This window comes from Bubalus kerabau, chromosome 9 (assembly GCF_029407905.1).
Source record: "Bubalus kerabau isolate K-KA32 ecotype Philippines breed swamp buffalo chromosome 9, PCC_UOA_SB_1v2, whole genome shotgun sequence".
In the NCBI taxonomy this organism is placed as follows: Eukaryota; Metazoa; Chordata; class Mammalia; order Artiodactyla; family Bovidae; genus Bubalus; species Bubalus kerabau.
In genome coordinates, this window is record NC_073632.1 from 16,439,537 (window position 1) to 16,463,546 (window position 24,010).

General features: G+C 37.5%; 1 protein-coding gene across 2 annotated transcripts in view; it reads right to left on the reverse strand.

Annotated features, from left to right (window-relative positions):
* The window catches only part of LMBRD1 (LMBR1 domain containing 1), a 135,875-nt gene that overhangs the window by 8,948 nt on the left and 102,917 nt on the right, over positions 1–24,010 (reverse strand). Inside the window, exons 11-15 of one of the 2 annotated variants that reach the window (XM_055534762.1) lie at positions 23,686–23,788; positions 23,013–23,117; positions 20,753–20,902; positions 19,385–19,463; positions 8,481–8,807 (exon numbers count right to left, since the gene is read on the reverse strand). In XM_055534762.1, the coding sequence (XP_055390737.1) occupies positions 8,674–8,807; positions 19,385–19,463; positions 20,753–20,902; positions 23,013–23,117; positions 23,686–23,788 (571 nt within the window). In that variant the 3' untranslated portion in view covers positions 8,481–8,673. Of the gene's footprint in view, positions 1–8,480; positions 8,808–19,384; positions 19,464–20,752; positions 20,903–23,012; positions 23,118–23,685; positions 23,789–24,010 lie in introns of those variants that run through there. The other variant, XM_055534761.1, reaches the window with a different exon arrangement.

A 24,010-nucleotide genomic window follows, 5' to 3' on the forward strand; every position in this document is an offset into this window, starting at 1 on the left:
ACACCAAGCCTCCCTGTCCATCACCATCTCCCGGAGTTCACTCAAACTCATGTCCATCCGGTCGGTGATGCCATCCAGCCATCTGATCCTCTGTTGTCCCCTTCTCCTCCTGCCCCCAATCCCTCCCAGCATCAGAGTCTTTTCCAACGAGTCAACTCTTAAGCTTATAGCACTTAACCATGAAGAACTATTTTAATTTGTTGAACACAAGAGGTTTACGATAACAGTCATTTGCTTCCTGTCCAGTTTCCCAGGACCTCATTAAAGTTACAGAACATGAATAAAGCCAGGAGCAACTGTTAACAGCAAACAGAAAGGGAGGAAGGCCACTCGGTGACAGGAGACCTCGGCAATATTCTGTAAGATGGAAAGCCACACTTAGAAGGTCTCCAGTAAAACAGCTGGTTTCCCTTTCATTTATTTAAAAATACAACTTAAGGATCAAGAAACCCCAATCACAGAGGCCCCCGTGATGAGGCTTCCTAGTTCCTGATACTTAAACACAAATTAACATAAATATGAATAAATCATCAGCTATATACAGGAGACTATCAGCATGAAGGGAAAGAACGAGATAAACAGAACTCCAAGATGAACAGCACTGTAATTCTACTTAAATGCAATCATTAAGAAAAATGTTTAGTATCTTCATATACTGACAAGGATATTGCATCATAAAACAAAGATACTTGGAGAAAAATCAGAAACATAAAGTACCCCAAGGAAAGTACAAATGTGTTATATGAAATAAAAAATTCAGGGTATAGTTTGAAGATAAAACTGAGTACATACCCAAGAATCTAGAGCAAAATGGTAGGCAGAAAATATGAAATATGAGAGGAGACAGATGATCAATTGAAGACATCCAGGAACTAATGAACAAGAGCTCCCCAAAGGGAAAATGGAGAAAAGAGAAAAAATCAAGTTAACTTCAAAAGAAGAAATAGATGCACTGGATTTCTCACCCATCAGAAATGAAACATAGATGGTACAATACTTTTAAAGTTCTAAAAAAAAAAACGATTTTTTACATAGCACAAACTGCCCATCATATCATCAACTGTGAGGATGTTGATATCCAAGGACTTTTCAGATATATATTTTGTACAAAGCATTTCTTTTCTTTCTCTTTTTAAACCCTTGGAAAACTAGCTTTGGGAAGGAAATCCAGAAAGAAGATACGGTTTCTAATGCATCAGAAGTCCAATAAGCAGAAATTGTAACATTAGACCTAATAGCACAATTAGAAAGCAATTGATCCAAGTAAGAAAAGGGGTCAGTAGGTACCGAGCAGGAAGTTAATACAATGGATTTCATTCAATAGATAAAGTGGGCAAGAAGAGACAAGATATTAGGTGATGTTAATCTTATGTTACTTCAAGAACATTTTTTAACAAGATAAAAAAGGAACAAATTTTAAAAAGTGATTCAATTCTACAAACGCTGGTTGAACAAGACAGAAAAATATACTTCACATATATATATATATTAATATGTTTTCTTAATTCAAGGAGCTGACATTCCTACAAAAGAGTAGGCTAGACATAAGATACATAAATGACTATAGATTAAGACAGAGTAAAGGTCACACCATAAGAAGTAAAACTGCTATGGGAATTCAAATGAAAAAAAAAAAAAGAACTGTACACATGTTTGGAGATTCAAAAAAGAGGGTCAGGTTGGAAAGAAACCTTGTAAGATGACCAGGAATCTGACTGATGAAGATGGGAGGAGTTAGGCAGAATCTGGCTGTGACATTTCCAGAACAAACAGTTGCAGAGCAACAATGGAAAAGGAGACCAAGTTCAGAAAAAAGACTGGAAACATGCAGGATGGGTTAAAAAGTGGAATCCTTCAATCCCTGGTGGAACAGTGGTATAGGTGGTATAGGGGAACGGTTAAGGTTCCTACTGGAGGAATGGCATTGGAAAATCACACTGGCTCTATCTTCAAAATCTACGCAGAATCTAACCACTTCCTGCAATTCTACCACCACAAGCTCTGCCTTGGATTCCTGCAAAAGTCCTATCAATTCGCCTTTGCCCTTGGTTTATTATAGTCTATCTCAGGGGCTAGTACACTATATACCCCAGGAGGATTCACTCGGTCCATCACTTGTTTTGTAAGTTATGCTGAAACATGACACGCTGTCCACGGCAACCTCTGTGTTTCAGGGGCACAGCTGAGCAGTGTGGACACTACTCCAGGCCCCACAGAGCCTAAAATATTTATTAACTGGTCTCTTACAGAAAAACAGTTCCCATACCCTGGTCTACATGCAAAACAGTAGTCAGAGTAACCCCCTGAGGATGTAAGGTCCATCAGGTCATCTGCTCACAGCCTTCTAGACTTCCTGTCTGAGCTTAAAAGCTGAATGAAGTCCTTCTCTTTGATGACTGGCCCTTCCTCCTCCCTTCCTGGGCCCCCCTGCCCCAAAACCTCTGCACCTGCTGTCACCATGGCATGCAGGGCTTCTCTGCAGGTATCTGCCTTCCTTCCAGGTATCTGATCTCACCTCCCTCAGGCCATTTTGCCCAGATGTCAGCTTCTCAGTAAGGATTTCCTTTCTGCCCTACTCAGCATTTCAAACCATCCCTCCTTCCGGGCACCATTACTCTCCTCTGGTACTTTTTCTCCATAATGATTACTGCCTGATATACTTATTTGTCTCCTTCTAAATAAGCCCTATGGGGACAGCACATCTGAGCTTTGTTCACTAGCTGTGTATCAGTAGTATTTAGAATAGTGCCTGCCACATAATAGATACCAATTTAAAAAGTTAACTGAAAAAACAAGGAAATGAGATGAAAATAATAGATGAGAAAATAGATGAGAACAATTAGTCATTTACTTTTCCTTCAACGACTACACCAAAGCCTTTGACTGGATCACAACAAACTGGAAAATTCTTAAAGAGATGGGAATATCAGCCACATTACCTGCCTCCTGAGAAACCTGTATGCAGGTCAAGAAGCAATAGTTAGAATATGGAACAATACACTTGTTCAAAATAGGAAAAGGAGTAGATCAAGGCTGTGTATTGTCACCCTGCTTATTTAACTTCTATGCAGAGTACACCATGCAAAATGCTGGGCTGGATGAAGCTCAAGCTGGAATCAAGATTACAGGGAGAAATATCAATAACCTCACATATGCAGATGATACCACCCTAATGGCAGAAAGTGAAGAGGAAATAAAGGGCCTCTTAATGAAGATGAAGGAGGAAAGTGAAAAAGTTGACTTAAAACTGAACATTCAAAACCACTAAGATTATGGCATTCAGCTACATCCCTTCATGGCAAATAGATGGGGAAAAAATGGAAACAATTGACAGACTATTTTCTTGGGCTCCAACGTCACTGCAGATGTTGACTGCAACCATGAAATTAAAGGACACTTGCTTCTTGGAAGAAAAGCTATGGCAAACTTAGACAGCATATTAAAAAGCAGAGACATCACTTTGCTGACAAAGGCCTGTATAGTCAAAGCCATGGTTTTACCAGTAGTCATGTATGGATGTGAAAGCGGGACCACAAAGGCAGCGGAGCGCTGAAGAAATGATGCTTTTAAACTGTGGTGCTGGAGAAGACTCTCTAGAGTCCCTTGGACAACACGGAGATCAAACCAGTCAATTCTAAAGGAAATCAACCCTGAATATTCACTGGAAGCACTGATGCTGAAGCTCTAATACTTTGGCTGCCTGATGCAAAGAGATGATTCATTGGAAAAGACCCTGATGCTGGGAAAGATGGAGGGCAGGAGGAGAAGGAGTCAAAAGAGGATGAGATGGTTGGATGGCATCACTGACTCAATAGACTTGAGTTTGAACAAACTCCGGGAGATAGTGAAGGACAGGGAAGCCTGGTATGCTGCAGTCCATGGGGTCGCAAAGAACTGGACACAACTGACCAACTGTACAACAACAGCAAATAGAATCTTGGAAACTTAGACATTTATAAATCTTACGTGAATTTCAAGACACACAGGACTGTGATTCTCACTATTATGAAAACTGATATATCAATATCTTCCAAATGTGTTTAAATTGCAAAGGCTGTTATTAATTTTGTATTCCTTAAATAAATAGGATAGCATTCTAAATAAGCCTATCAAATCTATTATAATTCTAGGTGACCTCATTTATCCTTATCTTTAGACTAAATCTAACTGTCCTAAACTATCTCGTCCCCTCCCTCCAAATGTGCAGAGTATAAGACAAAAAGACCATGTAGTATTTTTAAAGGCCACTGCTCCATGTACTTGAGTCAGAGGGAAAGAATGACTTATAGTCTCTTAAATTGGATCTTCTTGTTACAAATCTCCAGAGAGCTAAAATTAATTAGCTTCACTTAATATGAAGTAGGTAGGAGGTATTAAATCTGAAGCCCATATTCAAACCTGTCTTTTAAATCCACAAAGGAAGAGTTTGGTACCATTTTCATTTCAAATTGTGTTTATAGATCACCCACTTGGGCACTCAGCACCACAAGAGACATTAACAAATACTGTCATCACAGAGCATCAGTGTCCATTCTTAACCTCAGGCCATAAGGCTAAGGTTCTAATGAAACTCCTTGACCAGCTTCATTTCAGCCTGTCAAAACTAGCTTTCCTTAAAATGAACTTTTTATTTAAAACTATACATCAAACATCAAGTGTAAATTAGTATAGTAACTCCTCTAATGAAATTGGTTTTAAATAGAAATAAGTCTTTCCTGCAAAACACATTTTTCTCTTTTTTGGCTTAGAGGTGAAGTATAGATGGAAAAACAAAAAATCACCTGAATCCATTGTTAGTGATAATGTAAGTACTTAAGCAATATTGCTTAGTCACCTTGACTTCTAAACAAAATTTCCTGGAACCAAGTATAAGTAGAAAGAAACATTTCATATTCCAGGAAAAAAATGATACTAAGATTTTGAGAATTACATTTTTTCAAAGTCTCAGAAACTACCCTCTCCACTGCCACTTTTCAACAAACTGGAAGGAAAAAGGTCTTCTCTACAACCAATAGTTACTGGGCAGATAGATGCATGCCACTATCTGGACTGTCATTGTTTTCATTCTTAAAAAGGCTTATTAATGCTTTTTTTTTTTAAATTATATAATAAAAGCCATTTATTAACAACATCAAAAAACAATGAATACTTATTTCTTGTCCTTATTCCACATTTTGTTCTCTGAGGTACAGCCTGACTTTTATATGCTGTTTGTGTGTACATATGTATACATGTATATATTTATGATGTAGAGCTGATTTACATTGCTAATTTCTGCTGTACAGTGAAGTGACTCAGTTATACACACACACACACACACATATATATATATACACACACATTCTTTTTATATTCTTTTCCATTTTGTTTTATCGTAAGATATTGAATAGAGTTCCCTGTGCTATACAGAAGCTGAAGTTACACTACTTTGGCCACCTGACATGAAGCGCCAACTCAGTGGAAAAGACCCGGAAGCTGGGAAAGATTGAGAGCAGGAAGAGGGCAACCAAGGATGAGATGTTTGGATGGCATCACTGACTCAATGAACATGAATCTGAGCCAACTCTAGGAGACAGTGAAGGACAGGGAAGCCTAGTATGCTACAGTCCATGGAGTTGCAAAGAGTTGGACAAAATTTAGCAACTAAACACTAACAAAATACAGCAGAACCTTGTTTATTATTCTGTATATAATAGCTTACATCTGCTAATCCCAACCTCTCAATTCATCCCTCCCCAAACTTCCCCAGCCCGTGGTAACCATGTCCCTGAGTCTGTTTCTGTTTTGTAGACAGGTTCACCAGTGTTATATTTTATACTCCAAATCTAAATGATATCATATAGTATCTGCCGTCTTCTTTCTTACTTCACTTAGTATAATCTCTAGTTTGCATCAATGTTGCTGCAAATGGCAGTATTTCATTATTTCTATGGCTAGCAGTATTCCATAGTACATGTGCACCACATCTTCTTTATCCATTCCTCTGCTGACAGACATTTAGGTTGTTCCCATGTCTTGGCTGTTGTGAACAGTGCTGCTATGAACGTAGAAGTCCATGTATCTTTTTGAATTATAGTTTCATCTGGATATATCCCCATGACTAGGATTGCTGGATCATATGCTAACTTTAATTTTAGTTTTCTGAGGAACTTACTTACTCTCCTCCATAGCATCTTTACCAACAGTGCAAGAGGGTTCTCTTTTATCCACACTCTCTCCAGCATTTGCTATTTGTAAAATTTTCAATGATTGACATTCTGATAGTTGTGAGGTGATACCTTATTGTAGTTTTGATTTGCATTTCTCTAATAACTAGCGATGCTGAACATCTTTTCATGTGCATTGGCCATCTGCATGTCTTCTTTGGAGAGATGTGTATTCAGGCCTTCTGCTCACTTTTTAATTGGTTTGTTTTGTTGTTGTTGAACTGTATGAGCTGTTTGTGTATACTGGAAATTAATGCCTTATTGGTCACATTATTTGCAAATATTTTCTCCTATTCTATAGGTTGTCTTTTCATTTTGTTTATGGTTTCCTTTGCTGTGCAAAAGCTTGGAAGTCTGACGAGGTCCCATTTGTTTATTTTTGTTCTTATTTCGATTGCTTGGGAGACTGACCTAAGAAGACACTGGTATGATTTATGTCAGAGAATGTTTTGCCGATGTTTTCTTTTAGGAGTTTTTTGTTGTTATGTCTTGTGCTTAAGTCTTTAACTCATTTTGAGTTTATTTTTGTGTCTGGTGTGAGGCTGTGTCTAACTTTATTGATTTATATGCAGCTAAACTTAGTGACCTAGCACACACGCACGTCCAACTTTCCCAGCACCGCTTGCTAAAGAGACCATCGTTTCTCCATTGTAGATTGTTGTCTATTCTGTCAAAGACTGACTGACTGGACTGACTGGAGGTGTGTGGGCTTATTTCTGGGCTCTCTGCTCTGATTCATTGATCCACATGTCTGCTTTTGTGCCAGTACCAAGTTATTTGGATTACTGTAGCTTTGTAGTATTTGAAATCTGGACGGGTTATGCCTCCTGCTTTCTTCTTTTTCTTCTGGATTGCTCTGGCAATTCTGGGTCTTTTATGTTTCCATATAAATTTTAGGATTATTTGTTCTAGCTCTGTGAAAAAAATCCAGGGTAATTTGATAGGGATTGCATTAAATCTGTAGATTGCTCTGGGTAGTATGGTCATTTTAACAATATTAATTCTTCCAAGCCAAAAGCATGGGATATCTTTCCAAACTCTGAATCATCTTCAATTTCCTTTATTAACATTTTTATAGTTCTTGGCATATGTCTTTCACCTTCTTGGTCAGGTTTAACTCTAAGTATTTTATTTTTGAGGATGTGATATTAAAAGGTAATATTTTTCTACATTCCTTTTCTGTTATTTCATTATTAGTGTAAAGAAATGCAACCGACTTCTTTATATTAATCTTGTATCCTGCTACCTTGCTGAATTCATTTATCAGTTCAAGTAGTTTCTATGTGGAGACTTGAGGGTTTTTTATACATAGTATCATGCCATATGCATATAATGACAATTTTGCCTCTTCCCTTCCAATCTGGATCCCTTTTTTTTTTCTTTCTCTTGTCTGACTGCTGTTAGGATTTCCAATACTATGTTGAATAGAAGAGGTGAGAGTGAGTATCCTTGTCTTGTACCAGATTTTAGCAAAAGGCTTTCAGCTTTACCACTGAGTATTGTGTTGGTTGTAAACAGCTTTCATTATGCTGAGATATGTTCCCTCTATATCTATTATGCTAAGAATTTTTATCATAAATGGATGCTGAATTTTGTCAAAGGCTTCTTCTGTGTCTACTGAGATGCTCATGTGATTTCGGTCTTTCCTTAATGTGCTGTATATCATATTGATTGATCTGCATATATTGGACCATCCCTGTAAAGTTGCAGCATGACTTTTACACTATTTATGCACAAAACATAAAACATGAGATAATATATACACTCTTCCACTATCATCATGTGGTGAATATTTTTCTGTGAAAACATACAAAGCTGTATTATTACACTGTATGTAATGTATTTCAAGTATCCTCACTGATGGGTATAGTTTGCTATTTCTCATCTAATCTTGGTGGAATGTAGAGAATGGTTAGTATTGGAAAAGTAACAAAATGCAAAAAAAATTTCAAGATTTCTGAGTAAATAAATAGTTGAGGGCACACAAAAGGCACAAGACAACTTTTCCTACCCTATGACATGAGGGTAACATGTGGAAAAGCTAAATGGAAGAGAGAAGGAGAGGAGCTCAGCCTTGGAACTGAGGTTTGAGAGGCTGGCAGGACACGCATTTCGTTATATGTAAACCAGATGGTAGTTAGAAAGCAGAAACAGAAACCTAAGATTCTTAATTTACTGATTAAATTATTAAACCCCCCTTAAATTATCCAGCATCACTAGGCTTATTTATTGTCAACTGTCAACACTCCAAAACAGGACTTAGAAAACCTCATCCATTTAGTAAAACTATATTTATTAGACTAAATACTGTGAGGGAGAATAAGAAGGGGAAAGGCAAAGAGTATTTACAAGGTTTAAGGGCCTGGGCTGGGCCACTTTAATCGAGGTCGTAAAAGGTGGAGAACTACATTTGGGCTACGCTTATGACACAAGGTTTACGTTGGTGGATGCAGTGAAATGCCAAGTCTCAAAGCAAGCCTCCTGAGGCCACCTGTCTTGGTAAGGGGGCTACTGGAGCTGTTTCAGTCAGGATCGCCAGCCACTCGCGTCTGTCCGCAGCAGTGTTTAACCCGAGAGCAGAGGCGCGTGTCTGTGTGTCTGCTGAGCATTAGCAACACGATATTGGTGTCAGTTCCTCACATTTTATGGGATTCAAAAGCTTTTAAAACTTATTGAGCAACATTTGGGAACCATTAAGACTTTAGAGGGTCTATTACAAATTGTTACAATAGAATGCCCTGGAATAGATAAAATGTTGGAGTTAGAGTACGTATGGAAAATATCCAGAAAGAAAGTGCTAGGTGTCTGACACTATCATAAGAAACAATTTTGATTAGAATATCCTGTTTTAGCTCATAGTTTTCAAAGCAAATGCTTCACATAAGAAAGTGTGGAAGTTGCTCTATCTTTAAAAATAAGTGAGAACTTTGTAAGAATATCTTGAATTAAGTTGAACTGTATCACCAAATACAGAATATCATCTTTGAATTTAAATTGGTGGGTTATTTAAAATATGAAAAAATTCAACAAGCTTTAAAGTACTATGCGCTTTTAGAGGTTTAATTTCTGAAGAGTTTTTAATATGTTCTTTGTGGATTTAAACTGTCCTTTTACAGAACCTCAAACGGAATACATTCTATAAACCAAGTCAAAGAATGACTCATTTTCTACAACTGAATATGTCTATAATTAAATCAAGGTTTATTTGATGCTAACAATTTATATCAGAAATGACAGGAAAATGTGAGAGATGAATTATTTTTAGCAGATTCAAAATTGAAATTACACACAAAAGATCAACTCACTTTCACAAGAAGATATACCTTTTAGTCTAAATTGCTAGGGAGTTACCACATAGCATACATTATATTCACTAATTCTTATGTTCAAAATATGTTCCTGTCATTTTGTGGGACAAAATACATCATGCTGAAACACTCACTGTGCATATAAATTTAAATTTTTGGAATTTAAGAAAAATAACATGTATTAATAGAAGTGTAAATTTTTAAAAGGATGTATGCATGAAGTCACTTCAGTCCTGTCTGACTCTATACAACCCTATGGACTGTAGCCAGACAGGCTCACCTGTTCACTGGATTTTCCAAACAAGAATACTGCAGAGGGTTGCCATTTCCTTTTCCATAAAAGGATGTAATTAATGTATAATTATATAAATAATATAATTATAATTCTACTAAAAAGGTAATTAGAAGTGGTTATCTTCAGTAATTCCATATCCTGGCCTGCATTTGGTACTGTCAGCTTTTAGAATACTGAAAGGGAAAGGAGAAAACAAAAGCTATACCCCTCTGAAGGCAGAGTTCCAAAGAATATCAAGGAGAGATAAGAAAGCCTTCCTAAGTGAACAATGCAAAGACATAGAGGAAAACAAAAGAATGGGAAAGACTAGAGATCTCTTCAAGAAAATTAGATACCAAGGGAACATTTTATGTGAATATGGGCATAATTAAAGACAGAAACCATATGGACTTAATAGAAGAAGATATTAAGAAGAGGTGGCAAGAATACATAGAAAAACTATACAAAAAAGATCTTAATGACCCAGATAACCACGATGGTGTGATCACTCACCTAGAGCCAGACATCTTGGAGTGCAAACTCAAGTGGGCTTTAGGAAGCATCCCTATGAACAAAGCTAGTGGAGGTGATGGAATTCCAGATGAGCTACTTCAAGTCCTAAAAGATGATGCTGTGAAAGTGCTTCACTCAATATGCCAGCAAATTTGGAAAACTCGGCAATGGCCACAGAATGGAAAAGGTCAGTTTTCATTCCAATCCCAAAGAAAGGCGATGCCAAAGAATGCTCAAATTACTGCACAGTTGCACTCTTCTCACACGTTAGCAAAGCAATTCTCAATATTCTCTAAGCTAGGCTTCATTACATGAACCGTGAACTTCCAGATGTTGAAGTTGGATTTAGAAAAGGCAGAGGAACTAGAGTTCAAACCGCCAATATATGTTGGATCACAGAAAAAGCAACAGAGTTCCAGAAAAACATCTATTTCTACTTAATTGATTGACTACACCAAAGCCTTTGACTGTGTGGGTCACAAAAATGAAAATTTTCTGTGGAAAATTCTTAAAGAGATGGGAATACCAGACCACCTGACCTGCCTCCTGAGAAATCTGTATGCAGGTCAAGAAGCAACCATTAGAACCAGAAATGGAACAACAGACTGGTTCCAAATTGGGAAAGGAGTGTGTCAAGGCTGTATATTATTACCTTGCTTATTAAACTTACATGCAGAGTACATTATGCAAAATGTTGGGCTGGATGAAGCACAAGCTGGAATCAAGATTGCCAGGAGAAATATCAATAACCTCAGACACGCGGATGATACCACCCTTACAGCACAAAGCAAAGAGGAACTAAAGAGCCTCTTGATGAAAGTGAAAGAGGGGAGTGAAAAAGCTGGCTTAAAACTCAACATTCAGAAAACGAAGATCATGGCATCTGGTCCCATCACTTCATGGCAAATAGATGGGGAAACAACGGAAACAGTGACAGACTATTTTCTTGGGCTCCAAAAATCACTGCAGATGGTGACTGCAGCCATGAAATTAAAAGCATTAAATTCTGCTCAGCAAGAAAAGCTATTAAACCTAGACAGCGTATTAAAAAGTAGAGACATTACTTTAGTGACAGGTCTGTCTAGTCAAAGCTGTGCTTTTTCCAGTACTCATGTATGGATGTGAGAGTTGGACTATAAAGAGTGCCAAAGAATTGATGCTTTTGAACTGTGGTATTGGAGAAGACTCTTCAGAGTCCCTTGGACTGCAAGGAGATCAAACTAGTTAATTCTAAAGGAAATCAACCCTGAATATTCATTAGAAGGACTGATGCTGAAGCGGATGCTCCATTACTTTGGCCACCTAAGGGGCCATTAGAAAAGACTCTGATGCTGGGAAAGATTGAAGGCAGGAGGAGAAGGGGACAAAAGAGGATGAGATGGTTAGGTGGCACCACCAACCCAATGGACATGAGTTTGAACAACCCCCAGAGATGGTGAAGGACAGGGAAGCCTGGCATGATGCAGTCCTTGGGGTTGCAAGGAGTAGCACATGACATAGCGACTGAACAGTAACAACAGCCATCTGGTGGTATATAGTAGGCCTCATTTTTTTTCCCTCTCTTTTATCTTTTTCTCAACATAAATATTTACTTCTGTTTTCTGAACCATACATTATGCAATTTAGCCACTTAACACAGCATTTTTTACAAGATGGACCTTCTCTTACCTAACCAGAGAAGAGCTATTAAATTTAAGACTTTTAATATTGATATTATATTTTTAAAAATTGGCCCTACGGTCCATACTGCAACATGTCATTTATCTGAGTGTATTCTTCCTAAAACATTCATCCCTTAAGGGCAGGACCAAATCCAGGACCACATATCACACTCACTTGAGATGTCTGTTTACTTCCCTGAACCTGTGAGCCCCTCAGCCTCTGGTCTCTGATGACACTGATGGATCTAAAGCACTGCTTTTACATCGTGGTTGTCAGCCATCAGCCTGGGTCTGGGTTCTGTTTCCTCATGATCTGAGCCCCGTTCTCTGATCGTCCCAGGTGGTCATGCCTGGAGGTACAGGCCATGCTGGATGGTGTCCATCTATTTACATGGTGGGGCTTGTGCCCATTTTCCTCTGAGATGAGCTACCTCAGCTACCCCTCCTCCTCCCATAGTTAATGAACGGTAAGTGGAGATGCCTTGTTGTGGTTTTACTCTTGTAGTTCTCTACACTGAGTTTAATTTCAATTTCATTTTCAAACACTGCATTTGGTCCATTTATAAATTTGCTAGGGTTTCATTCATTCTTTCTTTAATACTTTGCTGTCGTCTGCGATATGTTGATCTGGTCTTATTTCTTTCATCATAGCTAACTGTTCCATAATCTGTGTTGATAGTTCCAGGATCAGAGCTTGGCAGGTCTTTCTCTGCTGTCTGCTACTTCTGTTCGCGGTGCTTTGTCTCCTTGTGTGCTTGAATATTTGACTCTGACATCTTCACTTGCACTCCTTTGTGGGAATTCTGTGAAGCCAAGAATTAAGGTATGTTCTCTCGTGAAGATTGTACTTACTTGCACCATTTACTGCACTGCCAGTCTGAAACTGCAGTGAAACAAATTCACTCTGCTGACATGCATTTGGCCTGCATAGCTGCAAAGTGCTAGTCTGCAACTACAATTTCTTAAGAATCTGGTTCTTTCTCCTTGTTCTTGACACTAAGGTCAACTTTGCTTTCCACTTTTTGCAAGTAATATATTTAACTTTACTTCATGTGACGGTGCCATCTTCAGGAGAGGGAGGGGCTCCACTTTGTAAGAAGCTCTGATTCCTATGAGATGCCAACCAACCACGCAGGCTCTAGACTGTACTGTCCAACATAACACCCACTGGAAACATGCAACTTTTCAGCACTTGACATATGACTACTGAGACTAGGGAACGAAATTTCTAATATTACATACTTTTAATTAATTTAAACTAAAAACTGAAGCAGTACTTTAGTAGAACTGTGTTTCACCTTTAACTTACTTAAATGGTCACATTAACTTACTTAATGAAAATTTAGTGCTTGAATTAAAATGTTCCTTAAGTATAAAATACACATCAGGTATTGAAGGCTTAGTATGAAGAAGGATACAACCTATGATATAGAGAAGGCTCTAGGACACCCCTTTGTTTACCTGCAAAACAGCCAGACACAAGCCCCCAACATTCCCAGCCTTCGCTTCACGCAAGATTAGCTGAGCTATTTGTCCACACTGATCAATCAGAACAACCAGCTTGCTGATCTGACTTAAGTAACCCTTAGCTAGATTTCCCTCTTTCGCCAGGCCCCCGAAGTCTGCCCTCGTCTCAGCTGGCCAGCAGACAGCTGTTGCTGATTGAGTCCTCTTGGCTGACCTCAGGGAAAACATGCCATGATCATCCCGCTCTCACAGCTGGTTCTTTCCAGCTGCAAACTGACATAGTATCTTAGATGACGCGGTATCTCAGAGAAAAGTCTGCAGAAGGATAGGTAGTGAAATTCTGAAAAAACAGGTCTACTTCCTTTTACTAATGACGAAAGCAAAACAGCATGGTAAATACATTTTATTTATATAGAATGTATTTTGAGGCCCTCCCTGATAATGGGCTTGTTTACTCCAAAACTTAGTATTCAACTCCTCTCTAAAGTAAGTATTTAGAGTAAAAGTATGCACGTTTTACTTTATTAATTTTCCTCTAACATTATCTTTAGTTATTCAATATCATCTTACTTTTCCCTTTGTAGTTAGTATATGTAATTATAACTCTGCTTTAGCTCCTTAATTTTAAATCTGCTCAACTTTTTGTAATTCATGTAGTTTAGTTTAACACATCAGTTTTTATTTTAGCATCATCAGTTAACTTAAATTATCTTAACCATTTGTCCTAGTGAAATTATATCCTAATGCTAAAATCTAAAACCACAGATTAATGACTTTTTAAGGCTGGCTATATACATTAACAAATATACTTAACCAGAACATCCCACAAAAATCAAGCTTGATTTATACAGATCATCACATTTCTAGGTGCTTTACTGTCCAAATAAGACAAGTTCACGTCAAGGAAAGGTAAAATAATTAAACAGGATGGCAGAAATTAAACTTGTGGTTCACAAATTTTTTTAAAATGGTCATTCAGAAAGATACAATCTTGCTTCATCCCTCTCTGTATTTCCCAAACATGCAATGCTCCTGCACAACATACTTTTTCCATATCAGGCCAAATAAATTTGTCTTTATGCCTTATTAACACAGGTTCCTTCTCTGCTTGGTACAGCCTCCACTGTTTTGTTTGTTCATTTAGATTCACTTGCGCTTTGGGGCCCAGTTAAAATGTTACACTGTAGGGAAAACCATTACCTCCTTTGCCTTCCCACAGCATTCTGCCTGTAATTTCATTACAGTATGCCATTTACTTTACTATTACTATTATTTATTTTCATATCCAAATTCATTAGGCTGTTTGCTTTCCAAAGGCATGGGCTGTGCATATGTCTCTGATGCTGTCTCTCTTTCTGAGAACCTACCCAGTACTCTATTCTGCCAGACCACAAAGGGACACTGATCATTCATCTTCCTATCCAGACTCAAATATTTCTGCATGTTTATATTACTTTTCATAATTCTGTGTTTAACTATTTTACTCACACTAGCATATAAATTGTGCATGTATTAATGTCTATTAGATTAAGTAGCAATTAACAAATATAAAACTAAGAATGTAAAAGTCCTTTTGTCATAATTGCATATAAAATCTAAAAATGGATTTCTAATTTGCTCAGGTGGCTCACTTAGAACTTATAAACAATGCATTATGCGAAAGGATAAATTTGAAAAATTGTTGCTTTAAGAGAACTTTGTAAACATGGTATGATAGGCATTGTTTATAACTCTGCTAAATTATTCTTTCAGAGATTATTTTAAACACAAAAAACCTTAACTATTTTTAGATGACTCTTAATTCTCAAACATTATAACATTTGAAAAATGCCAGACAACCTCATATATGAATGCAATATTACTTAAGAAAAAAGTCTCTAAAATGTACTCAGTATTAGTAAGAGATCAATATATGTGTGTTTTAGAAAAATCCCTGCTTTAACATCTTTCTAGGAAGATTATCTTTCAGTTCAGTTCAGTCGCTCAGTCGTGTCCGACTCTTTGCAACCCCATGAATCGCGGCACACCAGGCCTCCCTGTCCATCACCAACTCCCGGAGTTCACTCAAACTCACGTCCATCGAGTCAGTGATGCCATCCAGCCATCTCATCCTCTGTCGTTCCCTTCTCCTCCTGCCCCCAATCCCTCCCAGCATCAGAGTCTTTTCCAATGAGTCAACTCTTTGCATGAGGTGGCCAAAGTACTGGAGTTTCAGCTTTGGCATCATTCCTTCCAAAGAACACCCAGGACTGATCTCCTTTAGGATGGACTGGTTGGATCTCCTTGCAGTCCAAGATAAATAATTTTAAGTACAACACAATAAATTATTACTTTTTTGTTTCTAAATTGAAAAACTGTTCTCCAAAACTATTACTTGCAACAGGTGCATAACAAAGGTGACACCAAGTGCCTTGTGGGGTATTTTTATTACAGTATCATCTACCTTAGTCAAAGTGCCCACCATAATGTCACAAGTAACAAAGTGATGATTTTCTTCTTGCAAGCTGAGGTTTCCTAGTCCACAGTGAATGGACACCGCGCGATCAGTCTTTCACCACACACTCTACCCCAGCCCCACCCCACGTGTCAAATCTCATGTGAACTGCTCATTCTTCTCCATTATTTCAATTTTTAATGTATAAAACAATGATTTTCATTTGCTTATATGTGCATTAGTAGGGTTAATATCTCCTTTATGAGTGGCAGTACCCAGAGCATGCTTAATTTTGAATCTGGCAGGGAGAGCTCTCTTACAGTCCATCATTGTTTTTTCTTACTCTCTTAAGAAAACTACCCTGATGCCCCAAATATAACGATTGTATTTCTGCCATCCTCCTCCCAGCATGCACAGGCAATTTGACATTTAGAGATTTGGTAGAGAACAAAGACAAAATATTGGGAGAGATAAATCCATAAATCTAAAGGGTATGCTTTGTACTGCAAAGTAACATTTCAAAGCATAAATCAACGAAAATGTTTTAGAAAAATATTTAACAATTCAAAGGAGGTCACTTAAACCACTATAAACTAGACTGAAAAAGAAAAATACCAAATGGGATTCATATAAAAGTTATGGCCAAGTGTATCATTTAAAGCTTACTGATCTATAACATACAAAATCATTCAGTTTAGCAATACAGGGGCATTTTAAAGCCCCTTTTACCAGTGCAACTTGATTTTGAAAGTCTGACCTGTTTTTCTGCTAAGGTTTCAATAATGTAAGAATCTAAGAAACAGAACTTATTTTAGATCTTCAAGATCAGAGCCCTCTCAAAAAATTACAAATCAACCCAACAGTAATTTTTCATTCTATTCTCACTTAGCAAAAAATGACAACCCAAAGCATTTCACGTATCAACCCTACTTGTGATGTGTGTGGGGTGGTGGTGGGGCTGTGTGCATTTCAAAGTCAAAAATCTGGGACTAAAGTGTCTTTGTTGTTAGCTACCAAAGCAGACCTGGAAAATTAAGTCAATTAATTTATAATAGAAACATTTTACTATTACTTCTTCTTCACGTTTGCTTTCCCTTGATTTTGGTTTTGACTCATCTCTTGATCTTGTTCTTTCCTCCCAATTTTGGTCTCTTCCCATCTTTGCCCTGCACCCTGGACTCTGAGTTTGGTCTCTTCCTTCTCTGACTCTCAGCCTGTCCTGTCTCTAACTCTCATCCTCCCCCAGTCCTTCAAATCATCTCCCCAGACAGCCTAGGCTCTGATGGAAAAGGGCACCAGCTGTGCAGACACATCAGCAAAAATACAGAGAGATAATTTCATCTCTGCCCCTTGGCATATATTCATTTATCACTAACTTATCTCTGGTCAGATCGTTCTGTTCACCTAGCAAAACTTTTGCCACTTTCTTTAGTTTTGTGCCCAGTGGCCCACATGATTCCCGGCAAATAACTGAAATTACACCTCAAAGCAAGATGAGACAATCACAGAGAACTTCCTGCTCACCCTCACTAATAAATTACTATCTGAGTTCATATTGTTGCCTCCTTCCTTGCAATCTAGACAAAGAAGGATCCTTCCTTCTACCTAAAGCATTCTTCGATGTTCTAACTACTATCTCCTCCAGAACAGGATGACATTGGCTCATCATTCACCCTTTCTCATATTTTTCTTCAACTTTTCCTGATCTATGAATTCATACCATCATCCCTAAAGTCTCTCTTCATTAAAAAAAAAAAAAAAGATTCTCTGCTGATGCTGCATACCTTCTCTAGTTTCCATCCAATCCCTCTCAAGTTCTATGAAGAATTTCAGTGCTTTACATTCCCTTTTATTCACTGCACGTAGTTTTTGCCTCCAGCATCCACATCTTTCCTTCTTCTTTCCGCTCGCTCCCCCATAGTTCTGTCACCCGCCTGCCTGGGTCTCCAGGCTCCTCACACTCTGCCCTCTGAGTTCATTCTGTAAACATCCAACTGCCCGTGAAATCTCCATCTCAAGTCAGCTAAGCAGTATCTATACTTTTTTCTTTAATCTTAGTATCTATTTTTACCTCAGTTTGGTGATACCAAAATTTACCATATTACTCAGAAACTGGAGGCCATTCCAAAATATTCTGCCTCCCCTGCCACTCTTCATATCCAAGCAAGGAGATCTCTCAATTCTGTGTTCATTTCACTCTTAAGACCACCGTTTGCTTCAGGCTTTCACCATCTCTCCTAGATTACTGAAAACTGTTCCTCCTGGCACCCTCTCCCAAATGGTTTCTATGCTCTGGTCTCAGTTTCTGAAATCCATTCTCTCTCTTCTGTAATTTAAGTTACTGAAAACAAGCCAGACCACAGTTTCCACTTTCTTGTGTAAAACCATCCATTGGCTCTTTCCCAGACCTTTCTGATTTGACTTCTAACTCGGCAACCCCATTTCCTCTTTCCTCCAACCCCTTACATCTCCACAATTAAAAACAAAACAATAATAATGGTTTTAAACTGTCTGAACACAAAACTATACGGTCGAAGGTAACTTGATGTGTGCGCTGTGTTCCTCCGCCTGGAGCAGCCTTCCCTGGATTCTCCTCTCACCTGGAGAGGCGGCCCTGCCATCCCCTGTCTGAAGCCTTTCTTTCTGATGAGCCCACAGCGATCTCCAGATAGAGCTCACTGCTTCCTTACCGGGCCATCCAGTGTTCTGTACCTATTCCCGTTACTCTACAACAGTCTAGAGCTGACTCTGCTAAAACACTCCAAATTTATCTTTTTCATAATGGAACCCCTCAATGACTTATCAAGAAATATATCTGACATATTACTTTACTTTGGAATAAAAGCATTTTGAAGGCAAAAGTAGAAAAGTTTTTGCATATCTTGAAAGAATAAATCTGGAATCCTTAATCAGGAAAGAATGCTATAATAGTAACAGGGGAAAAAATCATCTTAGCAAACAGAAGACAGAAAAAAAATGACCCTCTCAAAATTCACAGAGATGAAGAGCACAGGATCTCAGAGCTTTTGTCAGAATACACTGGAAAAACTTACAATGTCTGGCTCACAATTACACATTCTTAAACATTAACTGCTGTCGTCATTAACTTTATCATTATTTTATTAACTAAAGTGACCAGAGCTGGATGGGTTAAAAGCTGTTCTAGGTCATAGGTACTTTTGTTCTCAGTCCTAAAAGTGACAGATTCTACCAAAAGTCTCTTGAATTTTTTAAAACAACAACAAAAAAGGCATTTAAGAATGATTTCTTATTATACCCGTAAGTATGGTAAATAAGAACCACATTTTCTTCTTCAAGGGTAACTAATTTATAATGATCCTCTCCCTAATGGAAATCATTATATCACCAAGAAGTTCTATTGAAGAGACCAATTTCTTCTAAAGTTCCTTTGTCACCACATATGAAAACAAATGTATCAAATGCTTAAGACACCAAAATTCAAAACAAATCTTTTCTTACACAGTTATAAATTCTAAGAAAGGTGACACAAGCTGCTTTACCTTCAGGGGCATCTGCATCACATCTCTTTGGCACAGAAAGGGATGAATTGCCTCTATGGTCACTGAAAGTCATATTGCTCTAAAAAATGAAGATATAGTTAAAATGTAAATAGTATATTAACATATATATTTTGATTTAAAAGTGACACATTATGAACTTTATACCCTGTTTTCTATTAAACCACATTTGGCTAATATTCTAAAATGTAAATTTTATGTAAAATTTCAATTAGAATAAAAATATTCATGGTAAATTTGACATTAAGGCTTTCCTGCAACAATGTTTAGGCCCTGTGTTAATCAATGGAGCTTCTGCCCAGAGAAAACAGCCCTTGGTTTTCCACTGTGGAACAAGAAGAGAATACAATTTATCCATGCAAAAGCATGATCTTATTTCATCCATTCACAGAAGAATGTTTCATAACATGAGCTCCAGAACTAGGCGCAGGGGATAAGGCAAGAAGATAACAAAAGGTGTAAGAAATGAGAAGAATGAGTAAGGTGATCTTAGCAGTGTGTTTCCCAAACTTGGGTCACCTGTGTACCTCTGCTGTGATGTGTGTCTTATCTCTGATCCACTTACACTACTGATATTTCTCAGTGAACTAACTACTAATTACATGTTAAAGAAAGAATGAAGGATGAAAAAGGAATGATCTGGGCAGAATGGATTAATAATTAAAGACTCTATTAAAGTAAGGCTTGAACTGGGCCCTAAAACACAGATTTGATTCAAACTATTAGAAAGCAGAGCAAGAGACATTTTAGGAAAAGGAAACTAAATAAAGGCCAAATTAGATATTGTCAAAATATTTTAAACTTTCAAAATATTCAAACTAGCTCTCCAGGTACAACAAAGAATCACAGGTGGCTTTTGAAAGATAACACCAAGGAATCACTGTAACAGGTAAGAGGATCCCTATCAGGATATGAGAAAGCATAATTACCCAGAAATAAAACATTTATAAAGTCTCTCCTATGGGATTCATGGTACCAATGAGCAGACGTTTTTTGCTCTTTGCTCACCAAAACGTTTTGGGGAGCCATCTTAATAAACTTACTTAAAATATTACTTTAAAGTAAATATTATGAGTTCTAGTAAAGTGCTGAGATAAAGCTCAGCAGTTTGGCAGCATGGGATCCATTTAAGGAACAACTATTATGAAATTCAGTGTTATTTTTCAAAAGAATTTGTATGAAGCAAATGTAAATATGCCCAACAATGGAATGTAAAACTAGTTTTAGCAGTTTTAAATTTAATTTGATGAGCTAATATTTTATGCTAGCTTTCACAAATTAGAATTTGGTTTTAGATATTACTATGTTTAAAATGTCAAAATAATGACTTTTTTTAATGTTTGTACTTACCTCTATTAAGTAGTTTTGGCTTCCATACATAACATACTGGGGAGCAAGACTATAAATCATGTAGCTAGTGTGAAGGACAATAAGCAGAAGTATCATGCAGAGAAATAAGAGTGCCTGGGGCCTGGTTCTACCTCTTCTGATTTTATACAACTGGAAGGAAAAACACAGTGACGCTATTTCAGCAATACATTTTACGTGAAGGCACTGGGTCTTGCTCATTTGTTAGGGGGCAATGAATGCAGTTCAATCCACCAATTCTTTTTCCAAAATAAATACTAAGATTTCTTAATCTTTCCAAATAACTATAAGAATAACAAAGACAATTCTTTCCCTGTAAAGCTTTTAGATTTAGATTCATGTTTATTTTAAAAACTCAAGACCTAGAGAAATAAATTAGTATTTTCATGGTTTGTTTCAAAGAATCTTCTAAACTTATTATGTAACAGCATCTGTTAGAAATTCATAGAGCTAAGAATGGTGAACTATGTCTAATTCTATCTACAGGTTAAAAGAGTGAGTTTAAGCTCTAAGTATTAGTAATATATTTATAGTTTTCTATATATTATTGCACAAGGACAGACATGTCATGTTTTAAATACTCATTTCTATGAAATACTCATGATATCCTCATATTGTGTGTGTGTGCACACGCACGTGCATGCGCACATGCACCCACGCGCCTGCTGAGTTGTGTCTGCCAGGCTCCTCTGTCCATGGGATGTCCCAGGCAAGAATACTGCAGTGGACTGCCATTTCCTCCTCCAGGGTATCTTCTTGATCCGGGGATCGAACCTGTGTCTCTTGTGTCTCCTGCACTGGTAGGTGGATTCTTTATCAACTGCGCCATCTGGGAAACCCATCCTCATGTTATACTCAACTATAACACTGTCATCTAGTTCATGGTAATTTATGACCATCTGACTATAGCTATTCCCATGTGCATCCTGTATGGATGGATGGAAACTGAAACATGTGGGAGCAGATACGAGAAGCCTGGTGACAGGCCTCTCATTTCAATGACAGAGCACACTTTAGTGACTGAGACCGCAACCCCTTGCTTTATTACTTGACTGAATATAATAGTACAATACAGTAACAGGACTCTAATTCTGGATGGGACACGATCACCTAAAAATGCACACTTCCCACTTCCCTATGCCCAGTAGTGGCTGGTAGTGATAAAACATTACGCATCAGAAAGAAAGCAGTCTGTGGGAGACTTCTGGGAAAGCCACGCCTTCTGTCACCCCTTCTCCTAGCTGCCTCTTCCTCACAGAAGACAGATGGGGTAAAGAGGGCTGAAGGAGCCATATTTCAACCATGAGGGAGAAGCCAAGAGGAATAAATACAGAGATATTAGACTTGATGTTTTTGAGTTACTGAAGCAATGTTAGATTTAAAAAATTTTCCACAGCAGGAAGTCTTTCATTAGTTCAAGCCTCTAGTTAATTGCATTTTACACACAGCTGGAAGTATGAAGTGATATATCTCATTTTAATATCAAAATGAGAATAAGAAGAAAATAACCCTTTCTCCAATAGCACAGGAATCTTTCACTCCCAGTCACAGGGCCATGTTTCGAACTACAGTGTATCCAGTTGTGCTGCAATGCGGTTGGGCTACAGCCAAACACTAAGGAAAATAACAGAACTTCTAAACCACAGCTTTTCAGCCTCAGCACTGCTGACATTTTGGGCTGGATAAGCAAGTCTTTGTTGCGGGGCTGCCTGTGCAATACAGTACGCTGCCCTGATTCCCTGCTCTCCACCCACCAGATGCCAGTAGTGCTTCCTAGTTAGAACAACTGAAAACATCTCCAGACTTTGCCAAATATACCAGGAGGGCAAAACTGCCCCCGTTTAAGAACTGCTGCTTTAGACAAAGGGGCTTCCCAGGTGACCCAGCAGTAAAGAATTCACCTGCCAATGCAGGAGACGCAAGTTCAATCCTTGGGTCAGGAAGATCCCCTGAAAGAGGACATGGCAACCCACTCCAGTATTCATGGTGGGATAATACCATGGACGGAAAAGACTTGCGGGCTACAGTACATGAAGTTACAAAGAGCTGAACACAACTGAGCATGCACGCTCTGGACAAAGAGCACTTTTATGTTACCATAAAGCGAAAAGGCCAGCACTTCCACCATTTTGGTATCAAGATATGTATAACTCCTGTATTATAAATCTAAGGTAATTTGCAATAATGGAGGATATATACAAAATGATGGAAAAAATAAAAAAATATTATAACATATACTCACTCTAATCCAAAAGAACCATATGCCAATATTTCGAATCCCCGCCATTGAAGTAAAAATAAAGTACATAATAATAATTGTTATAAGAATATAATCAAGAGGGAACACCTGAAAAAAGATGAAATTAAACTTAATACACAAACAATAAGGGCTCCAGGAGTCATGCATTGAATACAATTAAGTGAAACTTCATTATTCATATTTGGCAATGTTTAAAATACCAACCCTGATCAGGCTACTATGATAATAAAAAAAAAAAAAAAAAAGGCAAAAAAAAAAAACACAAAAAACTCCAAGAAGCAAATTACCAAACTATTACCAAATTGTTCAATATTATCATCCTAACAAAAATCCTACAATAAATTAAACTAAAAATTATATTTATATATGCAATAAAAGACTTCATTAAAAGGCAAAATCAGGAAATGCTTGGAAAAGTTCACCCTAAATTTAAATATATCTCCAATTCAAATAATATATAAATTAAAGAGTTCAGTAATATGTCAATACAATAATTTTTAGGACAACATATCAATGCAGAAATTATATGTAAATAAAGTCAAATTAACAGAGAGCACAAGCATATATTGCCAAGCATTAACAGGTTTGTCAATATAATAATTTGACAATGTTTGCTAAAGTATAAAATGACTGATTTTTTTTTTTTTTTACTTACAGTTTGTAGTAAAGGCAAAAGCATATTCAGTGGGTTACTCAGGTTAGCTCCAAAAATTATGAAACCAGAATCTATTCCAGCTGAATGAAGAGCTTTATCCAAGCTATAACAAAGTATACAGTGAATTTACACATTATACCATCACATTTTCAGTTAGTTTAGAAAGAATAACATCATAACCTGAGCATGTACATTCAACTGAGTCCAAGAAAACCACGATTAACAAATCAAACATCATTTAAATATCTTACAGATATTGTTCAATTGATATAGACCAAAGAAATACTATTATTGGATCTTTTTAGTCATTCTTTGAGTTAATGCT